Source organism: Rhamphochromis longiceps, linkage group LG17 (genome assembly GCF_057381845.1).
Source record: "Rhamphochromis longiceps isolate RC_006_pf linkage group LG17, R_longiceps_female_GT1.1, whole genome shotgun sequence".
In the NCBI taxonomy this organism is placed as follows: domain Eukaryota; kingdom Metazoa; phylum Chordata; class Actinopteri; order Cichliformes; family Cichlidae; genus Rhamphochromis; species Rhamphochromis longiceps.
In genome coordinates, this window is record NC_140573.1 from 6950544 (window position 1) to 6977893 (window position 27350).

Consider the following 27350-nt stretch of genomic DNA (forward strand, 5'->3'; position numbering starts at 1 on the left):
ATCAGTACCCATGACATTTAACTTTCACTTCAGCAACACAAAAAATATGCAAATGAAAACACAGACAGAAACTCATCACCTCAAGGTCTCACTTTAAACAGAAAAGGAGAAGCAATTAGGTTGCATGATTTCGATGTGGTTTCGTTTTCCCGTGCATTAAGTGCTGGAGATAAAAACATAAGGGCACATATGCACATGCCCCCAACTATGTTTAACCCTCAGCACTAGCATATGCAAATCATCACACACAGACACACAAACAGGTGTCTTACGCTGCTGATGCGTTTGTCTTTGATGTGTAGAAGCTGTTGCTGTGCCAGCTGCATGTGCAAAAGGTTCTGGAGGACTAGTCCATTTCCAAACATAGCATTCTGCAGGGTAAAAGAAAAGGACATCAGAATACGCACACACACACACACACACACACACACACACACACACACACACACACACACACACACACACACACACACTAAACAATTCAGAGATTTAGATGTTAGTGTGACCTGGTGTGCTTTTCCCAGTGTGAGCAGGGCTGTAGTGAGGGGAGGTCTGAGGAACGGCAGGCTGGTGTGACGCCCGTATTTTCCTAAAAACATAGTCAAACAACAAAGAGAAACACCAGAGCCTCCATTAGTGATTTGCTTTTTTTAAAGTCTCCACCAAAGTACTAATCAATCATCATCTCAACAGGCACACACAGGCGAAATTACAAGTCAGACAACCGATCCATCAGTCATTTACAACACATTTCAAGCAATCACACAGCTGGCTGTTTTATAACAAGCACCAGTAAAGCAATACTGGGATATTATGCAAGCACAAAGCAAATTACCTCCCACATAACTTTAACTTTTTTCCCCTCAAAACTTAATTTCTATTTTGGTGTTGAAGACAGATTTTAAAAAGAGCTCTAAAAACAAAAAAATGTAAACTCCTTTATATACCAAAATATTCTAGGGTCAAATGTGAGGCCATCTGTCCAATAGATAAGCTTGGCCCAAACCGGCTGATGCAATAGGACAAGGAAGTGCAGCAGCAAATCTGCAGCAGAATGGCTGAAGAGTAAAAACAATCTAGTTGTTGTAACGGCCTGACAAAAGACAAACAATTAAGCAGATGAATTTGTGTTAAGCTCACCAATAGATATTTCATCTTAAGTACTTTTGCCCTTGTATGTATATATGCAGAGTATATAGGATTAATTAGTCATACTTCCTGATGATTTAATGTTTATCATCCACTGATATGGTCTCTTCCTGGCATTAGAGATTTACTTTTCAGGACTTGAGTGCAAATCACTTTTGCAATGCTCTTGGTCTTATTATTTTCTGATTTGCAATCTCCAATTAATTTGTTGTCCAGTACACTTCTCACAGTAAACACCTCCAAGGCCAGCTCTCGCTGTGAAAGTGACACCCCACTTGATAGGACATCCAGTGAGAAGTCTTATCACACAGAGTAATGCATTAACAAGTTTCCTTTTGCTCCCCTTGAGCAATACCTCCTGTAGTTTTCTATACCCTTTTTAAGGGCAACTACATGTTTGTAAGGAGAGACATTTGTGCTTTCTTTAATGCACCTTCTTTAAAAATACATCACAAAATCCAGTGCAATGCCAATTTCTACATTCAACAGACTTCCTGTTTGTGATTCATAAAAACAAAATCGATCACACTGATCTGCACCCATGCCACAGATGCACAGCCTTTCTTCTGCTTCTTTTGTGCATGCGTGGTAACACAAGCCTTGGTCATAATAAATGTAAGCGTCAATGCTAATGGTAGCTTCCTCCAGAATAAGTAGAGAAAGTTTAACATTTAATCAAGATCCTAATTTTAGACTTTAATTGTGCATACTCTTCTTTAAGAGAGCTCCCCCACCTCTCTCATTTTCTCTCCTTCCTGTTCTCATTTCTTCCCCTAATGTCACACGATTTCATTTTAATACCTGATTAGCCATTCATCAAATAATGAAGCCACTGCCGAGGTGATTACAGTATATAGGAGGGCCTGGCAGAGGGAGACTCATTCAGCGGAGCTTTGATTGCCAGCCATGCCCTGTAGTCATGATCTAGTTTCTGCCCAGATCATTATCACCAATTTCATCATTTTATATTTGTCTAAATGTTCATATTGACTTGTTGTATAGTGCTTACATTTGTTATCCCACCTCCCAATGGAATGTTTATGCCACAGCTGCCCTTAATTAATAGCATTGCTAATTACCTTTTATGTTCCTATCATGGTTAATCTGCCAGTATGCACAATAGGCCTGTGACATCGTCCACAATAACACCAGTATAAATTATTGATGTGATATAAAAGTGCCATATGCCAACATCAAGATGAGCAGTTACAAGGTTCAGTTACTATAATTATTAAGTGTTAGCGGTTATTTTATACTTATACTTAAAATTTTCCGGGGAAAATACTGCCTAGGCTATTTTCATGCTTACATTTGAAAATGCTCATCAGCTAGTTACATTTATAAATGCTGCCAACTGCATGCTTTTTCTAAATTGATAGAAATATTGATACTGCATAGCATTCTTTAAATATTGTGACAAAATGATGAGCTTAAAAATCCCCCACCCATAATGCGGAAGCTCTTAATTAAAATTTTAATGCTAAAATACCATAATTTTTAAGTTTTATGGTTTTTCAAAAAAGCTGAAAAAATAGTAAACCAACTGCAGAGGCTTCTGAGGCCTGAAGCTTTTCCATTCCTGCTTGATGCAGGTTAAAAACATTCTGGGCATTTCATAATGCCCAGAATGTTTTTTAGATGAATGACAGCTGTGGACTTCAAGCAGACCAGTTTATCACCTGGAATCTTTCCCTGTGGAGCCATGCAGGTTCAATGTGAGGAGGATACATCTGGCACCATCTTATAGCATTAAGCAAACGTGTATGCACCAAAAAGCTGTTCTAAAGCTGTACATATCATTTCAGCATTAATAAGGCTTTGACAGATGTACAAGCTACCTATGTCATGTGAACTAATGCACCTGTACACCTACAAAGAAGCAGTCTTTTTCAGATTTGATTGGTCAGATGAAAGTATAGTTTTCCCCTTCAACTCACCTCAGTCTTTTATAGTGGAGGATGATGTTCATTTGTTTTTTAATTGCATTATAGAGTTTTAACTTTCATTTTCAGATGCCACAGCCTGCGTTCAGTGTTCCTGAGCCAATGCTTGGATTTCCAATTCACTGTCAGATAATCCACTATCCAGATGTTAGGTGTTTTTTTGTTTTTTTCCCAGATGTACAACTTTTTCAATGTTGCCACAATCTCAGCTAGCATGTAGCATGCTATGCTAGCATGATATTTAAAGAGAAACCACTTAAAAAAATAAAACACCAGTTCTAACTCCTCATATGTTGCCTTTCTTTTTTAAATATATATATTTTTTAAAAAAATCGAGAAACAGAACTTTCATCATACAATGTTTAAAAATTATTTTGGAAAAAGAATTCACAGGTTTTAGGCTGTAAATTTTGTGACACCCCATCCTCAGGATTTTCCCGCCCACTCAACGTTTTTAAGGAAATCATCATCATGCCAACACACTTACCAGGAACATAGGAACAGCCAGAAATACTTTTTACATATTTCTGTACAATACTTTCGTTTCACAGATTTGAAATGTAGACTATCCAGCATACCTCCTCTTTTCCCAGTGTGGTACGGTCTCATGAGTATCTGCAGAGCAGCGGGGTTCGTCATACTGGTCAGCAGCTGGGCCAAGTTTGGTTCTGGTAGCAAACCTTTCCTGTTACTCAGAATCTGGAGACAAAACAAAAAACACAAAAAGCAAGTGAGTGCAACAACACGTGACTAGATGTGTGCATGTGTGTATCTGTGTATGTGTGGAGTACAGTATCTGTTTTGATCTTGTCATTAGGAGCCCCTGATGGCTTAAGTAATCATTACACTAGCTTACATCATCAGGATATGGCTGCAATGTCAGCAGAGGGGAGACAAAAGAAAAAAGGCAAGAAAAAATATAAAAGGACAAAGCTGGGAAACGACAGCAGCAGGAGGGAGAGAAAGGACGGGGGAGAAAAACAAGGACGAGAAAGTGTCTGAAGGAAAAAATGTTTTTTAGAGACTTGGGAAGGCCACTTTTATTCACAAGTTTGTATCATATTTGAAAAACAGCTTTTTTCACAGTCTGCTGCTGTGCTGGAACTTGGCTAAAGACGCACATTATGACACATTACATGACTGCTGCCTTTCCAGCATCAAATTCTGTGCTGACACAAGATGACAGCTTATAGTGAGATGGCCAATATTTATTTATTTTTATTAAGGTTTCAGAGGGCGTTACGGTCGTTTCAAAAGAAACGGACACAAAGAACAATCTTTCAGAAAATGTCTGTCACACATGTAGTTTAGCTCACGGTTTGGGAGCGTCTGCCTTGAACTTAAATACGTCACTTCAAAAGAATATCTGATCAAAGCGCAGCTTTTTAAAATGTAATCCTGCGTCTTGTGCATGGCTTTCACAAATATATACATAACAAATAAGTCTGACGCAAGAATATCATCCTGTTATTATTTTCATTGAAATTTGTAAAGATGATTAGTAAATCATAGTACCGACAGAAAGCAATAAAATAAGGGAGAGGGGGAAGTTTGATATGCAATCGCCTAGATTGCTCATAGAAAACTGGACCTGCCAGTCTAAAAAGAAAAAGAAGAGACTCCATCTTAGGCCTGTGTAGCCTTTGGTGTTTATCAGAGCAGAGTTGTAAAAGAGGTATAAGCACCGTTGGCTCACAGCAAGAAAGTCCTAGGTGGCCTGTGCCTGTTTTCTTCCAGGAGGTCTGGTTTCTTCTGCCCTCATGCCAAGTTAATTCTCCTGTCAGTGTGAACTTCCACCAAGGCTTACAGCTGGAGCTTGTCCTCCAGCCCTGCACACTGCTTAGAATGAGTAAAATGCAGAGAGCAAATTTCTCTACAATAACACACTGACCCCACCCCTGACTGCTGTGGAATTCATTTGTTTAAAGTGCAACAGCTCTGCTTTTCCTAATCTTCTGTCATATGTACAATGGTGGATGTTCAACTGAGGCACATGGTTCCAGCTGTGAGCACAGAAGCCCCACCCACCAGCGGTTTAGGCCTTCTGTTTAGAAGGTGCAACCAATCAGGAAAAAACGTGATAAAGGGTGGGCTTAGAGGAGCTGCACCAAAGACCAGTGTAAGATTTACGAGGACTGTTTTGCATTACTACAGCTATAATAAATATATATATATATATATATATATATATATATATATATATATATATATATACACACACACACACACACACACACACACACACACACACACACACACACACATATACACACATATATATATTTGTATAAAACCTAACCCAAGTGCATTTTAGAACATTATGTTTAATTAAAGCTGAGCTTATCTCACACACAACACTTCTCAGAGTCGTTTTAAAATCTTGTTTTCTTTCCTATTGCCAATAAAGCTTCTATTTAATTTGACATTAAGCTACATTTCCTGGATCTGAACAGTTCTCTGCTGACTTGCATTTAATCAAAGGAGTTACTGTAAGGCACATTACCCCAAATAAGAATTCAATTACTCATTATGCTGAGGAAATTTCATTCAACAGACTCAAATGAAATCCTATTGAATTAGACTGCGTCAAATCGAATGGAGCTGCCCATGCTCTGGTAGATCCTCCTCAGCTCTGACAGTGTGGCGGCAGTACGCGCTCGCTGCCCTACAGACACGGCTATTTAAAACAACATTAGCAAGGATGGTGATGTTTCCTCTTCGCCTGCCCCGAGCTACAGCCTGACTTGAGCACAAGTCAACGTTGTTTCCTCTCTGTCGCATCCCGGAGCCGAGAGCTTTACTGACGGGGATGGGCTGCATTTGACTCCGTCCTGTCAGCAAGTAAGGAAGAGGAGAGTCTAGTGCACACGTACACTATGTGTATTCGAATGTTCCGGTGAGGAAAACTATTGTTTGTGTGTGCGCGCGCGTATGTGTTGAACAAGGCCAGTCATAGCTGACAGCGTCTTTCAAGGGAAGAGAAGGAGGAGGAGGAGGAGAGCTCTCTCATTTCTTTTCTTTCTGCTGGAGAAAATGTCAGCATGCATCAGTCTGTTTGGCTACTGGCACAAAATCCAGCCACACACCCACACACTATAACACACACACAGACATGCCAGGGAGGTAAGGAAGCCGCGAAGAAGGGAAAGCGAGAAGTATCGTGTAAGGGGAAAAAAGGACGAAGGGAGAAGAAAGGAGGGAGGGAGGAGGCCATCTGGTCCTCAGCGTTCACACTCGCATCACACTAACTGGAGAAATGAGAGAATCGCCTCAGACAACTGTAGACAGGAGCAGGTCTCGAGCTCTTTCTGAAGATCTGATGTTGCTTTTACCAGCTGCTCACATTCACTGCAATAATGCTGAAGGGGCCTCGGGGCACTAATGTAACCTCACAGTCCTCACAGGATCTCTTTCTGTCTTACCTCTTTTTTTCTTCCCCTTTTTCTGGTCTCCTCCTCAAATCCCCCCCCCCCCCCCCCCTCTTTTTGTTTCTTTTACCAATTGCATGTCTTCCTTCCTCCTCAATCGCCCCTGTTAATTTATTCAAAAACACATTTTCCAGCCCATCCGTCACAGCTATAACCTCTTTACGTGCATCTGATAATTCACGCTCTGCAACAGCTGTGATGCCATCAGAGAAAGAGAGACTACAGCTTTTAGCTAAAGTGGAAATTTAGCACTTATAACAGCTCGATAAGGGCGATCCAAAGTATAGAGGACACCTGCGGACAGCTTGTTGTTGCGCATCCAAGTTGCAAATAAATATTAATATCATTCAGAGACATAAAAAGATCAATAGATGAAATCTTGATGGAATCTTGAATTACACAAAATATATTCATGAAAACCTACGTGACATACTTCAAACTTCAAATACTGTAAAATGAAAAATCTTTAAGATGCTATTTCCCGACGAGCGCTATTTTACATCTTGTCCCATCATTCCTGTATTTTAAAACGTGATTACGGCTCCTCTGAGAACACTGATGAAAGCCCTGAAAACTCATCTCTCTTCATCAAAGTGACATATGTAGACGTTCAGCCTATGACAACGATCCCTCCAGGTCTTCAGCATGAGCCGCCATTAGTAGGTGCGAATCTGTGAAAATTGCTCCTCACCTCCAGCTCCACCAACGCATCCAACGCCCACCCGCAGCGAAGGCGGTAGCTGCTCACCTTCTATACAAATGTAGGTTTGATGTATTCTGATAACAATAATTATTCTCAAACCTGAGAAAAGAGAAAAGAGAGAACCACCTACAAGCTGACATACGAGGTAGTGATGTGTTTCATTTATCACTCTCTACTACACAGGAAACACATAAACAGATATAAAATATCATCAGTGTTTGTCTTAATGACATTATCAAGAATAATTATGTGTTGCTAATGCTGGATAATCCTTGCTCTTGATTGCAAGCTAGCAGGATACTAACCTGACTGAGGTTTGTTACATACGAAACTCTCTGAATCAAGTGATTCTGACGCAGTCATTGCTGCACTGCATGTGAAAAACAGTCAGTCACGGTGGTGACTGCTTATTTCATTCACGATATGTCTACTAGCATGAAATAAACACCATCTGGACCGCTCTTTAAGTAGCCATTAACCGCTTCCCTTCTCTGTCCCTAGATTCCTTCCATACCCACGTACACACAAACCTGTCAGGACTCAGTAGCTGTAGTAAATCGAGGTACCCACAGGGATTAGCAGGGACTCCTCCTTTTGGGAACTCTCACTTCTCACTTACTCTCACTCGCTGTATTTACATGCCGTGTGCGGGTTCGCTGGGTGCATCTGTTTGAATGGGTGCACGTATGAGTGTCATAGTGTGTCACTAGCTTGTGGTTTGGTTTATTTCAGGCTGCGGGAGACAGCGGAGGAGCCCAATCAGTCTATAGAACTATAATTATCATGTCAGTGCCTCTCTGCTACCACAGCTCTGTGTAGGAGGGGTATCACAGCTACAAAGACCTTCTCGGCTAGAGGGTGTTCGTGCATGTGCTCCACGTCAAACCTCGGTGTTTCTCAGCAGCGGATGTGCAAGAACCACCCGGCACTGGCATCACAATTAGATGGAAAAGTAGCTGTGAGCATATCCGCTCTTTTTTTGTTGTTTTTCCATGAAAAGTCCAGTGTGTCAGTGTTGTAGCATGTGGTCCTCCACGTATGAGGGAATGCTACAAAAATGAGACTACTGTGACATAACGTTTTAAAATTTGAAAGTAATATTAGGATTTATGATAGGAAATAGCAAAGGGAATGTTTCAATTCATTTACAGTGACGGTGGGTTTGGAGGTTTAGGGGGTGTGGTAAGCTGATGATGGTCCAAATACAGCCAAGCAACATGGTAGAAATATTGATTCCTGGATGTGTCTGGAATCAGCTTTAACAGTAACTAAGATTTCTGCTACTGCCGGACTTGAGCTGCGGAGAGACGAGAGTCAAATCAGCGAATCGGATGATGAAATTCAAATGCATCGCACCTCAACGGTCCACCTGTGTCAGCTAAGTGGCAGTTAGTTGCCATGGTGACAGCATGTTATGTAACTATAACCAAGTGTCAAAAAGTGATGTGAACTGAGTTTGGCACTTGTTTTTCAAAACAGCTTATAATTCCACCTGGTTTAAAATCCCAGAGAGCCCTGATAACTTGCTCTATGCAGTAGAAAGAAAAAAAAATAAAGATTTTTCCTTTAATTTGGTGATAAAAACCATGCCCGTAGATTAATAATTGTGGGCTCAGCAGCAGGTTAGAGATGGAAAAAATGTCAGAGAAATTTTCCAGCTTCTGTAGGTTAATTTGTTCACTTTAGCTCTGCACACTTCAAATGGCGTGAAAAAACCGAAAGCTCGCATTTTGCAAATCAGCCGGTCGTTTTGTGTTTAAATTGTGTTTTTATGTGGGGGCTGGGTGAAAACCTTTGCACATTTTTATGTGGAAGATATAACTGTGACATACTGACATATCCACACTAATAAATTGTGATTCATCTCTCATCGATTCTTCAAGTCTGTAATAAATACAGTACGGCTGGGGTTTATTCTAAATAACACTTTGGGCGGGTATATTACATTAAAACTGGTGGCTAGTGAACTGTTAAGATTGCTACTAAACCAATGCTGCCGCTAATATTAGCCTCTTCTTGCGTTAACAGAAGGCGACATTAAATGCCGTGTACTGCCGTCTGTGCTCTCTTCAGTACACTCTGTGATGCGTCTGTGATGCTGCTTTCTCCGTAATATACTCACCATACCCTGGGCAGCAATGAGTGCAGCCAAGGTGCTTCTCCCTGAGGTGCCAGGGGTACAGAGTGACAGACGGACCTCCTGTCCTCCCACCAGAGTTCGGTCCATCTCTATCAGCACAGCTTCTGCCTGCTCGGCGCTCTCATATTCCACCACGCCAAACCCTCGCACTGGACTGCCCTCATCCTGAGCAAGCTAGAAGAAACATGCATAAAAAGACAAAGCATTTATTCAGTAAGTCATTCTTTTAGATTTTTCTTCTGTGGCTGGGCACAGAAATGTGGGCTCTAATGTGAAAAATTATTTGAATTTCTTTTTTCCTCGTGTTTGATTCTTCATCTAAATTCCTAGTTGGCCGGGGAACCGGCAACGTCAAGACATTGGTATTGATCACATCCCACAAATTGTATAAACATGATGAATTGAGCTAATTTGTGCTTAAGGAGATCTGAAAAATCCCTATTGACACTTGTAAATGTGGAGCACTACAAAAACCAAAAGAAAAAAAGAAAAGAAAAAGAAAACAACTCGTATCTCGTGTTTTATTTTAGCTTCTTTTTTTTCTTTTCTTTTTTTTTACATGTCTTACTGGGGCAGAGTAGTCTTCTTATGCTCCCACTTATTACAAGGATTGCATTCATGCCATTATCAGATTTGTGCCTGATAATGGCATGCCTTTTGCAGATGCTCACCTGCTGGAGTGTCTGATTAAAAGCAGGCGCACTCCTGTCATGTTTGTTGTTCCTGTTAGTTCACAGGAATGCTCCAAATCTACTTAACAGGCTTTCACTAATATACAGTACACCTTTCCACTTCCAGGCATGCCACATTAGCTGTAAGATGTTAGAACTGTCTGCTCACTGGTGGGTTCAAAACATATGGAATAACCTGTCCTGGTTAAATGCACCCAGCAGGCTGGAGCGAGTTCCTTCAGGAGAAAGTGGGTCGAGTGATATAAGGGAGAAATGCCACCAGTAGCAAGAGCAATAGTCCAGCATAAAACCCAACATCAACTTCTGAAAACAACGTAAGTTCTGACACTACAAACTAACGTCATCAGCCCTTCAGACTTCAGCAATTATCTGTAGGAATAAAAAATTAATACGCCACCACTGCAGCATTATCGCCAAGAGCTGTTTAATGAAGTAAATGTATTTTAAAGTGGATTTTTTTTTTCAGTACGCAAAAGAAAATTTACTGACTTCTTATCAGCCAGTATCAGCTGCTTACTGCTTGATAGGTGTGCCCCCCTCCCCCTCACCAGAGACCTAAAAATACTTGCATTTACTATCTTTTAATAAATCATCGGGGCAAACAAAGGAGGTCAGACACGTTTTTATATCTGCACGTTCTCGGCACCATCTAGGAATAGCAATATCATTCATCTAGAAGACTGATTGGCAAAACACAATCTTCTCCAGTGGCAGTTATCTGTGCAGCCCAAGCTACCGTCATGATGCACTTTGACTAAGAAAATGAGAAGCCAGCATGAGAGGCTGCAAAGACTGCAAAGTTATCCGAATCCTAATCCGCCCAATGTTTTCAGAGAGTTTTAGACTAACAAATGCACAAATTCATGCATGTATGGGTTTTTTTCTGTGCATGACTGACAGACAGGGAAGTGACAGATAACAGTGGAGTGGAGGTAGAAGTGCTTCTCTCAGCTTCTTTTGTCAAAAAGGATAGATAAAGAAATGACATGATGTAAAAGATACATCCTTTTGCTCTTCCTACACCGCTTCAGGGATGTGCACATAGATAGAGATACACACAAACACAACCTAACATAGTGTCTGTGGAAAAGACAGCTCCAAACTACAATAATCTCCTACTTAGGAGCCGGATCGAATAATGGGCCTTTTTCAGCATATAAACTTGACAGAGCATTATTATCATACATTTATGGTCAGCAGTCAATAAAGACATGTCTCAGCGCTAGAGTGTCCTGCTGATAAAGACTGACTTCTCTGTCAAGAAGGCTGAGTCATTTCCATCTTCTGAGCTCAAGCTAAATAATGCAGGCAGGCTAATAGCTTATAGCTAATGGACTTTGACTATGTCCACAAAGTAATGGCTTGTGGTTAAAACATACCACTTAACGTATTGTTAGCACTGGTTCGATTCATATGAAATACAGCAGGAATAAAAAGGACAGGAACTCAATTTAACTTCTCTCACATTTTAAAGGATGTGTGATCTGTTAGAGACCATTTGAAGGTTTGGTTTGCTAATACTTGCATCATCGCTGCTAAAGGTGCACAATTAGACACCAAAAAGGCAGTTTTCAAATAAATTCATCTTCATTCCAGACACGCACAAACAAAGAGAATTTCGTGGCACTGTTGGAAGTTAAATGCAGCGTTACTTGTAGTGTCTACAGAATATAAACAGCTGTGTTAAAAAAAAATCTGCATATTCATAGACTCTGGATATTTCAGCCAAAGAGAAAAGCATATATAATTTCAGGAAGCTGCAACTATATAAATGAACACTTTTATGAGAAACCCTTATCTGATTTCTTATATTAATTTCCATATGGTGAAAGGAAGGTGCACTTTTGCATTCATTCGGTACATATTGTGTGGTTTGCTCCCGCTGAAATGCAGCATTTGTGATAGACTCTGGCCACATCTCCCCACTACTTTAAGCTGCAACCAAGTGATCAGCCAAAACATTACTGACCTTTTTACTCTGAAAAGTAAAGAAGGGGAAAATTGTGCAAAACAAAGCTGAAGAGCTATATTTGTGGTTCTCTTTGCACACAAGGTCGCATAAGAGCGTGTGAGTCATGGAGGCTTTTATATCAGTCAACACAGTCTGTATCGCACAGGCCAAATGTATTTTGAAAGGTGCAGACGCTGTGAAATACCAATCATGTAGCAAGCAAAACAGCAGACCAATGTGAATACTGGTCCTTAGCCATAGCGTGAGATTTGTCGTGTTAATTGTGGATTAACGTTATTTTGTAGCGACTTTTATAGTACATCAGCACAATGTTGTTAATGAGTGAAGTCAGCTTTGGTTTCTTTTGAGAAAGTAGCATAACTGTGAGGTTGGAGTAATTTCTATGGAAGGATGTAATCTGTGGGCATCTTTCTCACCCTCAACCGGTTGCAGCAGATGGCTGCTCCTCCCTGATCCTGGTTCTACCAGGTTTCTTCCTGTTAAAAAAGGGAGTTTCTTCTTTTCATTGTCACCAAGTGCTTTTGGGGGTTTTCTCTCTATCCAGCTTTGTCACATTAGCATCAGTCTTCTTGGAATTTTTATTTTTTGAATCTCTACTGGAAGCAGTTCTAGATGTGACACCATCACAACACTGGTGGAAAAGCCCTGGCTACTCTCTTATAATGTTGCAATAAACTCTGATCTTGAGGGTATGAAAGTCAATAAATCCAAAGTCCAAGTGACAAATTTCTAATGTGAGAGCAATGAAAAAGTCCTTCAGGGTTAAACAAAGCAGAACGGGACAGAACAACAGAGACATTAATACGAATAATGATCAACAATCAGGCAGCAACAGCAGCGTGGAGCAGCAGGTGGTTTTAATGATACATGTTTGAAGGTAATACTTTCCATGAATTTGCTGCCTGAAATAATGCAATATTAAATACAAGCAGAGCTGGAAGAAAACAAGGAAGAAGGATGATCAACAGAAAATTAGCACCTATAATTTCAACTCATTTGGATGCTCATTGATTCAATGTTTCTCAACCAAATGTACCAGACATTTACTGCTTTGTACATTTGGATTCGTAGGTTTTCAGCTTGAAATTCTTAGAAACTGGATGTCTGTTTATTTATTTTTTTTTTGGGGGGGGGGGGTTAGTATTTTCTGACATTTTAAGGTAAACCATTGTTTGAATACTGAAGAAATACATTATTCAGCCTATTTCACCTTCCAGGGCTAATAAAAGGAAAGCCGTTCAGAAAGTTGAGTTAAACATTAGGAAGACATCTTCAGCAATAAATTAAAAATAAAATACAATCAATTCAATTAAATGCAGCTTTTGCTAATGTTTTACCGCTGTTCGCCAAGAGGTGAAGATATCTGAGTTTTCTCAAGTCGCAGTTTTGACCTCTAAGGGCCAGCATATGAATCGAAGTACATGACTAAGGTCTACACAGAAAAAACCCCCAATATGAATAAGTCTTCTGATGCCTCCACATACAGCATAAAATCAGGGAGGGTATAAGAATTCATACACAAAGGCTTTCACATGAAATGTGAGCAAATCAGAAACTTGATTATTTATTTTCAACTGCTGCAAACAGCTAAGGCATCAGCTAAACTCAGAAGAGTTTCAAACTCTGCGTTTACATTGCACATATGTACATTCAGTACTGTGCAAACGTTTTAGGCAGGTGTAAAAGAAAAAATGCTGTTTACAAAGAATGCTTTCAGAAATATAAATGGTTGTTTATTGGCCCCAAACGTATTCTGCAGCAGGACAACGACCAAAACATACAGCCAAAGTCATCAGAAGTACTGGAAGTGATGTTATGGCCCCATAGAGCACTGATCTCAACATCATCGAGTGTGTCTGGGATTACATGAAGAGACAGAAGGATTTGAGGAAGCGTACATCCGCAGAAGATCTGTGGTTAGTTCTCCAAGATGTTTGGAACAACCTACCAGCCAAGTTCCTTTGTTGTTGTCGTGTACCCAGAAGAAGAACTGATGCTGTTTTGAAGGCAAAGGTTGGTCACACCAAATATTGAATGATTTAGATTCATTCACTGCATGTTGTTGAAATAATTAACACTTCCATTTTTGTGCTGTATGTGAGTAGTTTATGAAATGATTCAATTTTTTCTTTCCTTTCTCTTTGTTGTAAAAATAAAGGAATTTTGAATCAGTGGAAAGCAAACGCATTTGTACTTTTTCAGCACGAACACTGACGCCTGTTAGCTTCAACACTCAATCAAGTGGCCCCTCCACTTCCTCCCACCTCTCATTCGTCTGCTGTTCCCTCCAGCCTGAACAGGGGGATGGAGAGATGGATGGTTGAATGAATGCAGGGAACACGAGAGGAATATGCACGTATGTGTGGAGGAGTAGGTCGATAGGCTATTATCATCAGCATATATTAAGCAAACTCCATGGAAATGACCGGAACCACTTTACCACTTGAGATATGGATGGATGGATGGGGGAGAGAGAGTGGGAGTGAGGAGGGAAAAGAAAGAAAGTAAGTGGCGGAGGAAGGGGACATAAAAGTGAGGCAGAAAACATCAGTGATTGATTAAGTGACTGATGGTTGAAGAGAATGAGGGGGGGTGGGCTGACAGAGAATATGAGCCAGAAAAGACAGGAAGAAAAACACATAAAAACTTGCTAACCATTATTTTTGTGTGGACACACACACACAAACACACACACACAGATGCGCACGCGCACACACACACACACAGACGGGTATTCATAGCTTGTGAATCTAATTCAGCGGCCCCTTTTTGCGCCACAGACCAGTTTATGTCCCCCAATATTTTCACGGACCAGCCTTTAAGGTGTCGTGGATAAATACAGCAAAATAAAACCAGTACCGGTACCAAAAAAAGATTTATTCATAACACACGGGAAGAGACACTGGGAAACTGAGTTAACGATAAAAACCGATAAAAACCCTGAAAACTATAAATTTCACACCCGAGCCTCAACTCTCACGGCCCGGTACCAAATGACTCACGGACCGGCCCGGGGGTTGGGGACCGCCGATCTAATTGACATAATGCTTTCTCTAGCCCTTACCTAACCATAACCCAAATGTAACCCTGATACTAAAGCCACATTTTGAGTCTTAAAAATGCCTTCAAACTCATGGGGACCAGGATTTTGGTCCCCATGAGGTGTGTTGATCCCCACAAGTATAGTAAACTTCCAATTTTTGGTCCCCACAATGATATGAATACACACTCTCACACACACACACGAGTGGAAGTGGGTAAACTGTGAAACAAACATTATATATCAAATTGGATTCTGTGAAAATGGCATTCAGACTGTCATCAACTTGTGTTTGTGAGCGCGTTCGTGAGCAAGGATGCAAAGACTGAGTGAGCTTCTCCCTTAATTTTTTTTCTCCGACTGCACTCACACAACAGAAGACTGGAATATATAAAACATTCAATCATTATTTGAATCTGCACAATTATGCAAATTTAAAATGGGCTTGTGCGTACTGTATCTGAGCCTTGTGGATGCCAGTTGTCATTTAGCTCTCTTTCTCTCTCTGTTTCCATGTGTACAGTCTCTTTAAAAACCCAACACCCCTCCAACAAAGACCATAATTTCTGGATCATGGTTTGAAGATTGAAATGTCCTCTTACTGCAGGAGTGTTCACATTAAGACTACTGTACAGAGAAAGACAAAAAACAAAAATATTTCTGATCTAATGTCAAGTTTCCCAGATTTTCCTTCAAAATTATGCTTTAAATGCCTTTGGATGATTAAAAAAAACCCAAAACAGATTTAAGATGGAAATCAGAAACTGTTTGCATTGCAATGATCCTTTTTTCTGTTTTTTTCCTATCACGTGTGGCTCTACCTTGTCCTCAAGGCAGACTTTGAGAACATTAAAGAGTAATTATATGAGCAAATTTAGCACTTCGTGCTTCATCCTCCAAATTATTCTTGATGCAAATCAAAAACAGATTGGCCCAGAAGAAACTCCTTCTCCTGCAATATGCAATTACCCTGTACCAGTCTAATTAGCACATTTTTTTCCACACGTTGGCCAATAGGTAGTTATGTTTGAATAACAGATTACGCTAACCCACTGCACAAACTCAAGTCCAGGGAAAATATGGATTTTTGACTAAAAGCACAGTTTTCTTTGAGCGGTGCATAAAAGCCAAACTGTGATGCATAAGCCTTCAAATTTCACTTGCATGCAATACGCTTAGAGTTTTCATCTTTATGTGTCGGAAATCATCATCACTGCATGCACTGACATGTTTGTTTTGATGCTGTTTAATCAGAAAATGAGGCATACTCTCACCAGTCACTTTATTCGGTGACCCGGTTCAAGTGCTTAATACAAATATCTAATCAGCCAATCACATGATCTTTCTTTTAAGCCACACATTGGAAATCTTATAAAAAACATTCAGATTAAAAGTAAGGTGTGAAAAAACAATTTGTTGCTGCCACCTTCTTACATCACATTGATTATGGTGACATTATTTGAGGTATTTTCTTACAATGCTCCTTATACTTGGAACAAATTACAACAGGATTTGAAGCTGTGCAGCTTAACTGAACTGAAGGGCTTTAAACCAATTTTAAGGACAACAGAGAAAGCATCATTGGATGTCTGTTCATGTTCTTGTGGTATTGTTACTGTCTTTTATTTTATTTTCAGGTGCAATTTTTTTGTATGAATTGTAACAACTACAGTATGTTTTAACATGTTGTCATTTTGTATGGATATTTAAAACGGGTCGCTCTTAAAAATGAGACCTCGTGTCTCAATGAGATTTACCTGTATAAATAAAGGTGAAAATAAAAACATGAGAGAAACTGAATTAGGCATATAGGTGCACTCAAGATGACCTGCGTGGAAGTTGATGTCAGACAGGCTGGTCTGAGTATCTCAGAAACAGCTGATCTACTCTCACACAACTATCTATAGGGGGGAAAAAAGAAAAAAGAAAGAAATAGGAAAACACTGGAGTGAACAGCCGTTCTCTGGGTAAAAATGCCTTGTAGATGCCAGAAGTGAGAGGAGAATGCCCAACAGATGGTTTTGAGCGAACAAAAAGGTAACAGTAAATCAAAAACCCCTCAGTACAACTAAGTTATGCAGAAGAGCATCTTTGAACCCACAACTGAACCTTGAAGCAGATGGGTTACAGCAGCAGAAGCCACACCAGTTGCCCTCATGTCAGTAACTGTAAGAACAGGGATGGGATTACGGAAAATGAACATCAGAAGACGGGAAACCCGTTGTCTGGTGTGATGATTCTTGTTTTCTGCTATCAGATCCAGAGAGTAGGGTTAACATAACATGAAAGCATGGTTCCAACCTAGCCTTATATCAAGGCTAGTAGCAGTGGTGTAATGATGTGGGAGATAACTTTCGTAGCACACTTTGGGCCCTTTAGTATGAATTGAGCATGGTTTGCATTTCACAGCCTACCTGAGTCTTGCTGACCATGTGACCATATGAGCAGTCTTCTGACGGCTGCTACCAGCAGGACAACGTACCACGTCAAAGCTCACGTCATCTCACACTGGTTCACTATACTCAAGTGGCCTCCACAGTTACTAGACCTGCAGTGGAGCACCTTTGGGATGTGGTGGAACAGGACATGTGTGCAAAGAATTAAGGTAGTTCTCAAGGCAAAAGGAGGTACAGCCTACAACTAGTAAGGCACACTAATAATGGGACTGTAAGTGTATATTTAAACTACTACGCAACATACAACATATTCATGCGAAAAAAAAGACACCATGTCTAAGCGAAACGATAAAAGGAATATAAATGCAATATGGCTGAAAATCACACTTACAGCATTTTGTTACATGAAGCACTCTCGTCTTATACTCAAACATTCCTTACTAGCCAGGGTTTTGACAGCATAATCAGGCATCTATGCTAAATGAGTCAAGCCAAAGTGCTGTGGCACTTGAGGCAACTTCAGTTTCAGCATAATTAACAGCAGCTGATGACTCTTTTTTTTTTTTAACTTGTTCAGTACGACAGCAAATTTTCACAAAGATATGAAGCACTAAAGGCTGAGTTTTCAAGTGGGAATCTACATGTAAAGGGATGCTGCTGATTGAGAACAGCATTTTCCATCATGACATGTTGGATTTTATTTGTTCTTGTTATTTGTTACAGATCTTCAGTTGTATTATTGGTGCTTTGTGTATAATAAGGTCCATTACAAAAACACTCACTTCTAACCTAAAAAACTCTTCATGCACCTTAAATAACATATCCAACAGGAACAGAAAGTTCGTCCATAGTCAGCACGCCAAACTGAAAAACAAAATGTTGGGGGACCCAAACTGCCCTCTTGTTGCTACACATTGACACTTACGACAGACATGGCACATGTTGTGAATGTGAGCGATTTATGATTGATTGTTAACAAACACGTAGTCTGTTATGTGTTGTGACCAAGTCATGACACACATCTTTGACTCAACAGATCTCTAAAACTTATTTGGATGTACACAGATGTAATGCTTTGGTGCTTCCATGCTGATGGTTTTGTATTTTTATTCTGTTCTTAATGTTAAGCGCTTTGCTCAGCACTTGCTTTATAAAAGAGTTGACTTGGCTGGCAGCTCTGCATTGAAGAAGCCTAGAGTGCAGAGAGTTCTGGCAGGAAATTCTTGCTCACTCATGTCTGTATCTCAACTTGCTGTGCTAAACTTTTCAGTTTTATTTAATTTCATTATATGATGCCAGTTGAAAACTGGTTCATCATTATTCTTACTTTTTCAAGTCATCTGCTGCGTTTTTTCTTATTTGTCTAAACTTTTTTCCACTGTATTTACTGATATGTTGCATTACTAATATCTTACTGATTTTTCTTTATTGACTTTTCAGATCATCAACAGGGAATAATAAACAATCCACATCTGAGTGTGGTTATTTATATATCTATCAAGCGTCTGGTCAGGGTAATATATGGGTTTTGATTAGTCCATGTGATGTGACCATGTGACCAACAACATGTGATTCAAGACTACACTGCATTATTATCAGATGAAGAGCAGAAGTGCTTGAACTGTTTCATCTACCAAAATCAGAATCAGAATACTTTAATAATCTCTGAAGAAATGATGTGGTTACAGTTGCTCCAAGGCAACAACAGTAACAGACTGAACTAAATTAAATAATACAATATATCACAAAATATAAGAGATGGCTATAATATATACAAATAGCTCAATTATAATTATAAATGGGCAGCACGGTGGCACGGTGGTTAGCACTGTTGCCGCACAGCAAGAAGGTCCTGAGTTCAATTCCACCATTAGGCCGGAGTCTTTCTGTGTGGAGTTTGCATGTTCTCCCCGTGTTTGTGTGGGTTCCCTTTGAGTACTCTGGCTTCCTCCCACCATCCAAAGACAAGCAGTTAGTGGGGATAGGTTAATTGGTTAATCCAAATTGCCCATAGGTGTGAATGCTGGAGTGAATGTGAGCGAGAATGGTTGTCTGTCTCTGTGTGTTGGCCTTGTGATAGACCGGTGACCTGTCCAGAGTGTACCCCGCCTCTCGCCCTATGACAGCTGGAATAGGCTCCAGCGACCCTGAAAAGGATAAGTGGAAGCGAATGGATGGATGGATAATTATAAATATCCAGAAAAGATGCAACAAAGAGGTAAAACTACAGAATGAGAGCTGCTGATTTTCTCAAGGTAAAGACTCTTCACTATTTATGAGAGAAGACCAATCATTTCACCAATCCAAGAACTCCCTTTTAACAGGAAGAGACTTCCAGCACAAAATGACTCGTGGATGAGTAACCATCTGCTGTTTGGAGTTGGGGTTGAGTGAAAAGAGAAGGAAAAAAATCCCATTGCATTAACATGTGCCAATGGACTGCCTGGAATCTCAGTATCATCAGTACAACAGGAGAAACGGCAAATACGAATTTAAAGCGGATTCACTGAATTAATGCTGTCAAGCTCAATACTGCAAAGACACCTTAAAAACAATTTTTAAAAAAAGCAGTTGCCTGTCTACTCTTAAATGATGTTACTATACATGTGACTGTGCATGTGTGTGCACGCATAGCTAGCAATCACTGTGTCCGACAGCTCTTGACCTCCAGTCGTGGTCCCCAGCAAAGCGATGCAGAATGCATCACTGGCAGGGCTCAGGCTCGGGGGAGCACCTGTCAGTTTGTCGGTGTGTGTTTGTGTGTGCGTGCGTGTGTGTGCGTGCGTGTGACACAGTTTAAATGGTCACGTCAGTTGTCGGAACAGAGTGATGAGGTCAGGACAGCCCTGTCACAGCTGTCTTTGAAGAGAGGTACATGGCCTATCACAGTGACAGCTTTAAGTGCAAATGTCTTTATGACGAGTGCTGGACAACGAAGGGAGAGGTGGAGTTAATCTAAGTAAGACTCCATTAAAAAAAAAGGGGAAAAAAAGAACGCTTGTGGTGTACTTCTGCTAAATCGAATGATTTCACAGATTTATCGTCACCTTTGTGTGCAGCGGGAAGACGTCACTGAATGAGATCATCTTTTCAAATAAAACTTTGAAACACTGCGTTTCACCAAAGGGGGTCAATAATTGTGTCAAGAATCTTATGATTGTACTTGGAAAGATTAATTAGCTCTACAAAAGCAAGTGCCAGTGATTGAGAGAGTAAAAGAGTACATATTCAAAATCAGCTAAATTAGCTCTTTTTTTCTCCCCTGTTGTACTAAATAAGGCAACTGTCTGGCTCCCGACAGCAAAAGAAAACTCATTATTTTCATTTCCATTTTTCTGGTTGATTGTCAACAAAGCTGAAGGTGCCTTGGGGATTTTTCTTCTAAAAAAGAAAAAAGAAAAAAAAGTTAAAAGTGGCTGAAAAGCACAAGAAGTGCTCATATCCATCCTCATAAAACACGTATCATGAAAGCTCAGATCCACGTTCACCGCTTTGCTGTTAACTTCTCAGCTTTTGTTCTGACATTGCTGCACATCACCACCATCTGTATCACTTATACACCACTGATAGTGCAGATTTTGCTTTTTTGTTTGTTTGGTTGGTTTTTTTTTTTGGAGGGGGGGGGGGGGGGTTAGGTTGGCACTAGTATGATGCTTTGCTGTGTCCGTACTCATCTAACACTGCTCTGAAGAAATTACTTTTTTGCAGCAATTTATTTCTGCACTGCTTTAAACCATCCATCCATCAATCTTAATCAAACCACTGGAAGTTATATCCTGACCTGAAAGAAAAATCAAAGGTCTTAAAACAGAACTTGTCCACTCTTTGAAAGACATTTTTATGTAACATTTGTTCTTTTTTTGTCTCCTGCCTATAAATGTGAGTATTCAACTTGCTCCTAGTCATCATTATTACATCAATAGTTGCATATATGCCACCAGTCGTCTTCCTTTGATTGGCATCATACGCCTCTTTGCTATTTCACCTCATCGCTCCACGTCTCGCTGTCCTTCTATTATGCCTGACACTGTCGGCTCTCCTCCTTCACTCCATCCTCTCTCTAATAGTTCTGGCATTCTTAGCGCCGTCCTCCTTTACTCCCATCCCTCCTTCCATTTCCAACCTGCCGTCCTTTCCTCTAATATGGTTGACATTCTTTACTTTCTCTTCCTTCCATTTCTCCTGGCTGACTCAAGCTAAAGTGCTGCCTGGAGGGCCCTTTCATGGGTAGCAGAATTATAACGCTCGGGGCCAAGGCCACAGGTTAAGTGCACGCCGAACAAAGAAAAAGTGACATAAGGGCTGAGTTCTACTTATGTGCACAGAGGAGGAGGACGGTTTATGCAAGGTGAACTGGAGCTGCTGGCAGTGAGGCATTAGGGAATCATCTTAAACAAATAAATATGCAACAAACAAAATGACCAACTCAGAACAGCTCCTCTTCTATTCTGCAGACAGCACTGATCTCTGACCTGTACAGAAACACATTCAGTATATTGATATTATTAAGTATTAATATCTATGTTATCTCTCTCTTGTAGAGTCTCTCTTGGCTCTTGATGGAGGTGGTCGCATCTTTCTCTCTGTCCCTCCCTTTTATTTCCTGCTTGGCTTCTTTGTCCTTGTCTAGTCTTGTCTAACTCTTAGAGACTCTCTCAGTCTTGTTCTCTGTAAACAAGAAATTATGGATTTGATCAACTGGTCTCTTTTTCGCCCTAAACCAAACCCAAACAACCACTAATTACATGCAGCCTCACCTCACTAGCTGGAAGCTCCAGGGCGGAAGCAGGAACAACAAATTCTCCCAGATCACAAGACGGTGTATGACCCTATCCTCCTACTTCCTCGGACCGGACGGCTGTTGTGTACATCGGCTCTGTCCAATACCCCCTCCCCTGTCACAAGTCGCATGTTTTTTATGTTGTTATGTTGTAAGGTGTGAAGATTCATGTGCTTCATTGTGCTGAGGGTTTTTATTCTATTCTCAAACTGCTCTCCCATAAGGAGCTCAGTCTGGATGGAGTTCTTATTTTTCCCTCCTCTTCCCTCATGTATTTATGTATTTCATTGTTTTTTTACCATCATACATCTCTCTGACCTGTCTTACCAACGTCATGTTTGTGCAATGTATGTACGGTTGGAAGGGGTCCTATTTCACTCTGTGTTCGTGTAACATTGCTAGTGACAATTAAACGGCTCAATCTCAATCAATTATGCTACGCAGTCAAACAGGGAAAACTGTGGTTGGAGACTGCAGCATGACCAAAATTATGGCGACCGTGTACATGCATACATGCAGTCTCCTGACAATAAACAGCGATACAGGTGAAAACTGCACATCTGTTGATGAAAAAGTCCCATTAACTACTTACAGTGGGGCAAAAAAGTATTTAGTCAGCCACCGATTGTGCAAGTTCCCCCACTTAAAATGATGACAGAGGTCAGTAATTTGCACCAGAGGTACACTTCAACTGTGAGAGACAGAATGTGAAAAAAAAATATCCATGAATCCACATGGTAGGATTTGTAAAGAATTTATTCGTAAATCAGGGTGGAAAATAAGTATTTGGTCAATAACAAAAATACAACTCAATACTTTGTAACATAACCTTTGTTGGCAATAACAGAGGTCAAACGTTTACTATAGGTCTTTACCAGGTTTGCACACACAGTAGCTGGTATTTTGGCCCATTCCTCCATGCAGATCTTCTCGAGAGCAGTGATGTTTTGGGGCTGTCGCCGAGCAACACGGACTTTCAACTCCCGCCACAGATTTTCTATGGGGTTGAGGTCTGGAGACTGGCTAGGCCACTCCAGGACTTTCAAATGCTTCTTACGGAGCCACTCCTTTGTTGCCCGGGCGGTGTGTTTTGGATCATTGTCATGTTGGAAGACCCGGCCTCGTTTCATCTTCAAAGTTCTCACTGATGGAAGGAGGTTTTGGCTCAAAATCTCACGATACATGGCCCCATTCATTCTGTCCTTAACACGGATCAGTCGTCCTGTCCCCTTGGCAGAAAAACAGCCCCATAGCATGATGTTTCCACCCCCATGCTTCACAGTAGGTATGGTGTTCTTGGGATGCAACTCAGTATTCTTCTTCCTCCAAACACGACGAGTTGAGTTTATACCAAAAAGTTCTACTTTGGTTTCATCTGACCACATGACATTCTCCCAATCCTCTGCTGTATCATCCATGTGCTCTCTGGCAAACTTCAGACGGGCCTGGACATGCACTGGCTTCAGCAGCGGAACACGTCTGGCACTGCGGGATTTGATTCCCTGCCGTTGTAGTGTGTTACTGATGGTGACCTTTGTTACTTTGGTCCCAGCTCTCTGCAGGTCATTCACCAGGTCCCCCCGTGTGGTTCTGGGATCTTTGCTCACCGTTCTCATGATCATTTTGACCCCACGGGATGAGATCTTGCGTGGAGCCCCAGATCGAGGGAGATTATCAGTGGTCTTGTATGTCTTCCATTTTCTGATGATTGCTCCCACAGTTGATTTTTTCACACCAAGCTGCTTGCCTATTGTAGATTCACTCTTCCCAGTCTGGTGCAGGTCTACAATACTTTTCCTGGTGTCCTTCGAAAGCTCTTTGGTCTTGGCCATGGCGGGGTTTGGAGTCTGACTGTTTGAGGCTGTGGACAGGTGTCTTTTATACAGATGATGAGTTCAAACAGGTGCCATTCATACAGGTAACGAGTGGGGGACAGAAAAGCTTCTTACAGAAGACGTTACAGGTCTCTGAGAGCCAGAGATTTTCCTTGTTTGAGGTGACCAAATACTTATTTTCCACCCTGATTTACGAATAAATTCTTTACAAATCCTACCATGTGAATTCATGGATTTTTTTTTCACATTCTGTCTCTCACAGTTGAAGTGTACCTCTGGCGCAAATTACTGACCTCTGTCATCATTTTAAGTGGGGGAACTTGCACAATCGGTGGCTGACTAAATACTTTTTTGCCCCACTGTATATTCAGAGTTTAGCCAGACTGATCGCAATGTGCTGGCAATCTGTCCGCATTTATAGGTTGCCTACCACCAGGTGACCTGTGGAATCACATGGTGATTGAAAGTGGTCGCTCAGGTATTGGGGGTGTTGCAGGGCCAATCAGCTGCTCAGCTCACCTGTTTCCAAGTGGTTGCTGCGTGTGACATAATTGAATGGAATCACCGGGCAACCGCTGATATTTCTCAGTCAAACGGAGGTTGCCGTCCTATTTCTACTTTAGTGTGAATGAGCTATTATGCATAAGCAAGACTAGCTAGCTAGCAACGGGAGCCAAACTAGCTACAGAGATTCTACAACCTTACCATGGTACCACGCTAAAGGTTTTATCAGGCATGCAGCATGACTAAAGGCATGGCAATGTCTGTCAACCAGTGCATCATTTACTAAAATCTGGTAAAGAAACGCACAACCTAAGTATTGATTTTTCTTGTAACATCACTACCAGGAAGGCATCAGAGAACCAAACCTGCTTGGCATTCACAGCTAGGATTGTGAATGTGGAAAACATACCTGTTAAATATTAAACAGTAACATCACTGCATCATTGCTGTGCCTCAGCAGACTATGACTAAACCACTAATATGACTGTAGACTGCCCGAATCCATTCACCACAGTCACTATAAGCAAAAAAGGATGAAATAAAAATGCCAGTCAGGTTGCAATTTCTATTCATGTGTGTTCTGACTCATATATCTCACAGTTCCTGAGGTTTAGAGTTGAATATCACAGTAAGGTGACCTTATGACCATAAATAAACAAATAAAAGAAAGAACTCTTGGGCGTTCCGATATCGCTTTTCAATATTGAAACAAAGATATTATCCATACAGACAAATGGCAAACACACAGGCCTAATACATGCCCATCTCTGCCATAAGGAAAGAGATATAATAAATACTATCATTAACATTACACTAGCAAATAATGGCATGCACATTTTTCATATTTCTGTACATGTTTTCTTTGCATCCTAATAGATGGTGCAGAGCATTTCATAAGCTCTTATCCTGAAATATTCTGGTGCATACATGGTGAAATGCAATAATACAACTGCTCTGAAGCACATAATGTACTGTACATAAAAAAATGCTGAACTATAGGTCAAAGCCTGCTGGCTTTGCAACAGTGAAGCAACATGAGCTAAACACCCACAAAGCATCATGGGACTAGGATGATGTGGGTGTATTGATTTCTATGTGGGAGTGGGGCAGAGGGGTGGAGCTAAAACTGGAAATGCAGTAGATGACAGATGCCGATTGTGTGAACTTTAAATGGGCATGTGGGGGAGGAGTGGATGTAATGGAGCAGGGCGAACGGCGCAAGTGAAAAAAAAGACAGATCAGAGTGGGATGGAAGGAGGGAGGGATGGAGTTGAGGGGTGGGGCCGGTATCACAGTTACCACACCTCACCATAGAGACGGTTGCTTAGTGATACGGCGAGGCTGACCAACACCGATGCTGACCGCTGAATTTTATGTCAGCACCTCTCACCTGGAGGTGTTCTTGTAATAAAGGTGTGTGTGTGAACCGAATGTTTCATATGTCATAATGAGATGAACATTCATGTGTAAAGTCCTTTCAGCTTCTGCACAATATTAAGCTCTGAGAAAAAAAATGGGGAGATATTGATTTCAAGCTCTGTTTACAACTGAGTTGTACTTGCTAAATCAGTCCATGATCAGCACTTTTACACTGAAACAGCAAAAATGAATAGTTTTCTGTGCACTGTGATCTCACCTGGCAGAAAACGGGTTTATACGTGTCGGAAAAGAGCTGGGTTAGCTCCTCAGAGTCACAGAGGTCCAGGGGCAGTCTGTCCACGCACAGACACTTGGAGTGCAGGTTTTCCTCCTGGCTCAGCTGGTTGACGTCCATCCACTGCACCATTAGCGAGCGATCCCCCTGCAACAAGCACCAGTGAGACGCAGAGTCAGACAGTAAGGCAACGCTAGGTCTACTTATTTGCCAAGCGCATTTGGTGACACTATACTGCAAAATAAAAATGTTTGTATTGTACTCAATTAGTCATGGTTACACTTTGTGGATTGTCCCTGTGCAGTTATCCCACAGAGAGTACAGCGCTATTTGTACATGTCTACTTTACTTTCAATTGGAAAAAAAAAAAGAGTCTGTTTGTGTTTTTACAACACATTTCACCTGATTTGAAAAGCTGGGATCCGTGAATATCTTTCCAGCTTTACAGCAGTCACAATATATGGCTCGCTTTTTTGTGTGTAATGTCTCGATCTCTGCTGTGTCTAGGAGTAAAAGGGGTGAAACACCAGCTCAGAGAGTAATCTAATTCATTCAGCATTTGACTGATCCGCCTGTCTGGACACTTGAAATCGGTAGCGGGTTGCCAGGTCGTGGTGAAGGTTGTACAGACTGTGTTTAACCGACAATCTAGCAACTTGGTAAGATTAGAAGAACTAACCAAACATAGGCATGCGTGCATTCCAATTATTCATTAAAAAAAAATTGGGAGGACACTAGAAAATGTTCTCAAAATACAGAAGAAACCCAGGAAAAACTGGCATGTTGGTGATTGCTTTAAGATCCTCAGCTGGCGTCACGGGCACTTGCTAAACTCTGCAAAGCTTTAATGCGAGATACAGTCTGCGCTCTTGCCGCTGTAAGTGCTGGTTTGAAAGCCTGTCAGCCCTTGAGCTCTACTTCCATTTGCAGATTCTGATTCACTTTTCACAAATGTGAGGTCATAGATTATTGTATGCAATAAACCGATTTTGATGCACTTAAATTTAAGCAATTATGATTTCAGCATTTGTTCCCACAGATAATTTTACTTGGACAGATTTTCTTTGTGTGTGTGTGTGTGTGTGTGTGTGTGTGTGTGTGTGTGTGTGTGTGT

General features: G+C 40.9%; 1 protein-coding gene across 2 annotated transcripts in view; it reads right to left on the minus strand.

The window, feature by feature from the left end:
- Window positions 1–27350, minus strand: part of raver2 (ribonucleoprotein, PTB-binding 2) — a 97425-nt gene that overhangs the window by 12850 nt on the left and 57225 nt on the right. For both annotated transcript variants that reach the window (XM_085386789.1, XM_085386788.1), the window contains exons 4-8: window positions 26219–26383; window positions 9346–9537; window positions 3671–3791; window positions 507–589; window positions 273–371 (exon numbers count right to left, since the gene is read on the minus strand). In XM_085386789.1, coding sequence (XP_085242915.1) covers window positions 273–371; window positions 507–589; window positions 3671–3791; window positions 9346–9537; window positions 26219–26383 — 660 coding nt within the window. The remainder of the gene's footprint in view (window positions 1–272; window positions 372–506; window positions 590–3670; window positions 3792–9345; window positions 9538–26218; window positions 26384–27350) is intronic.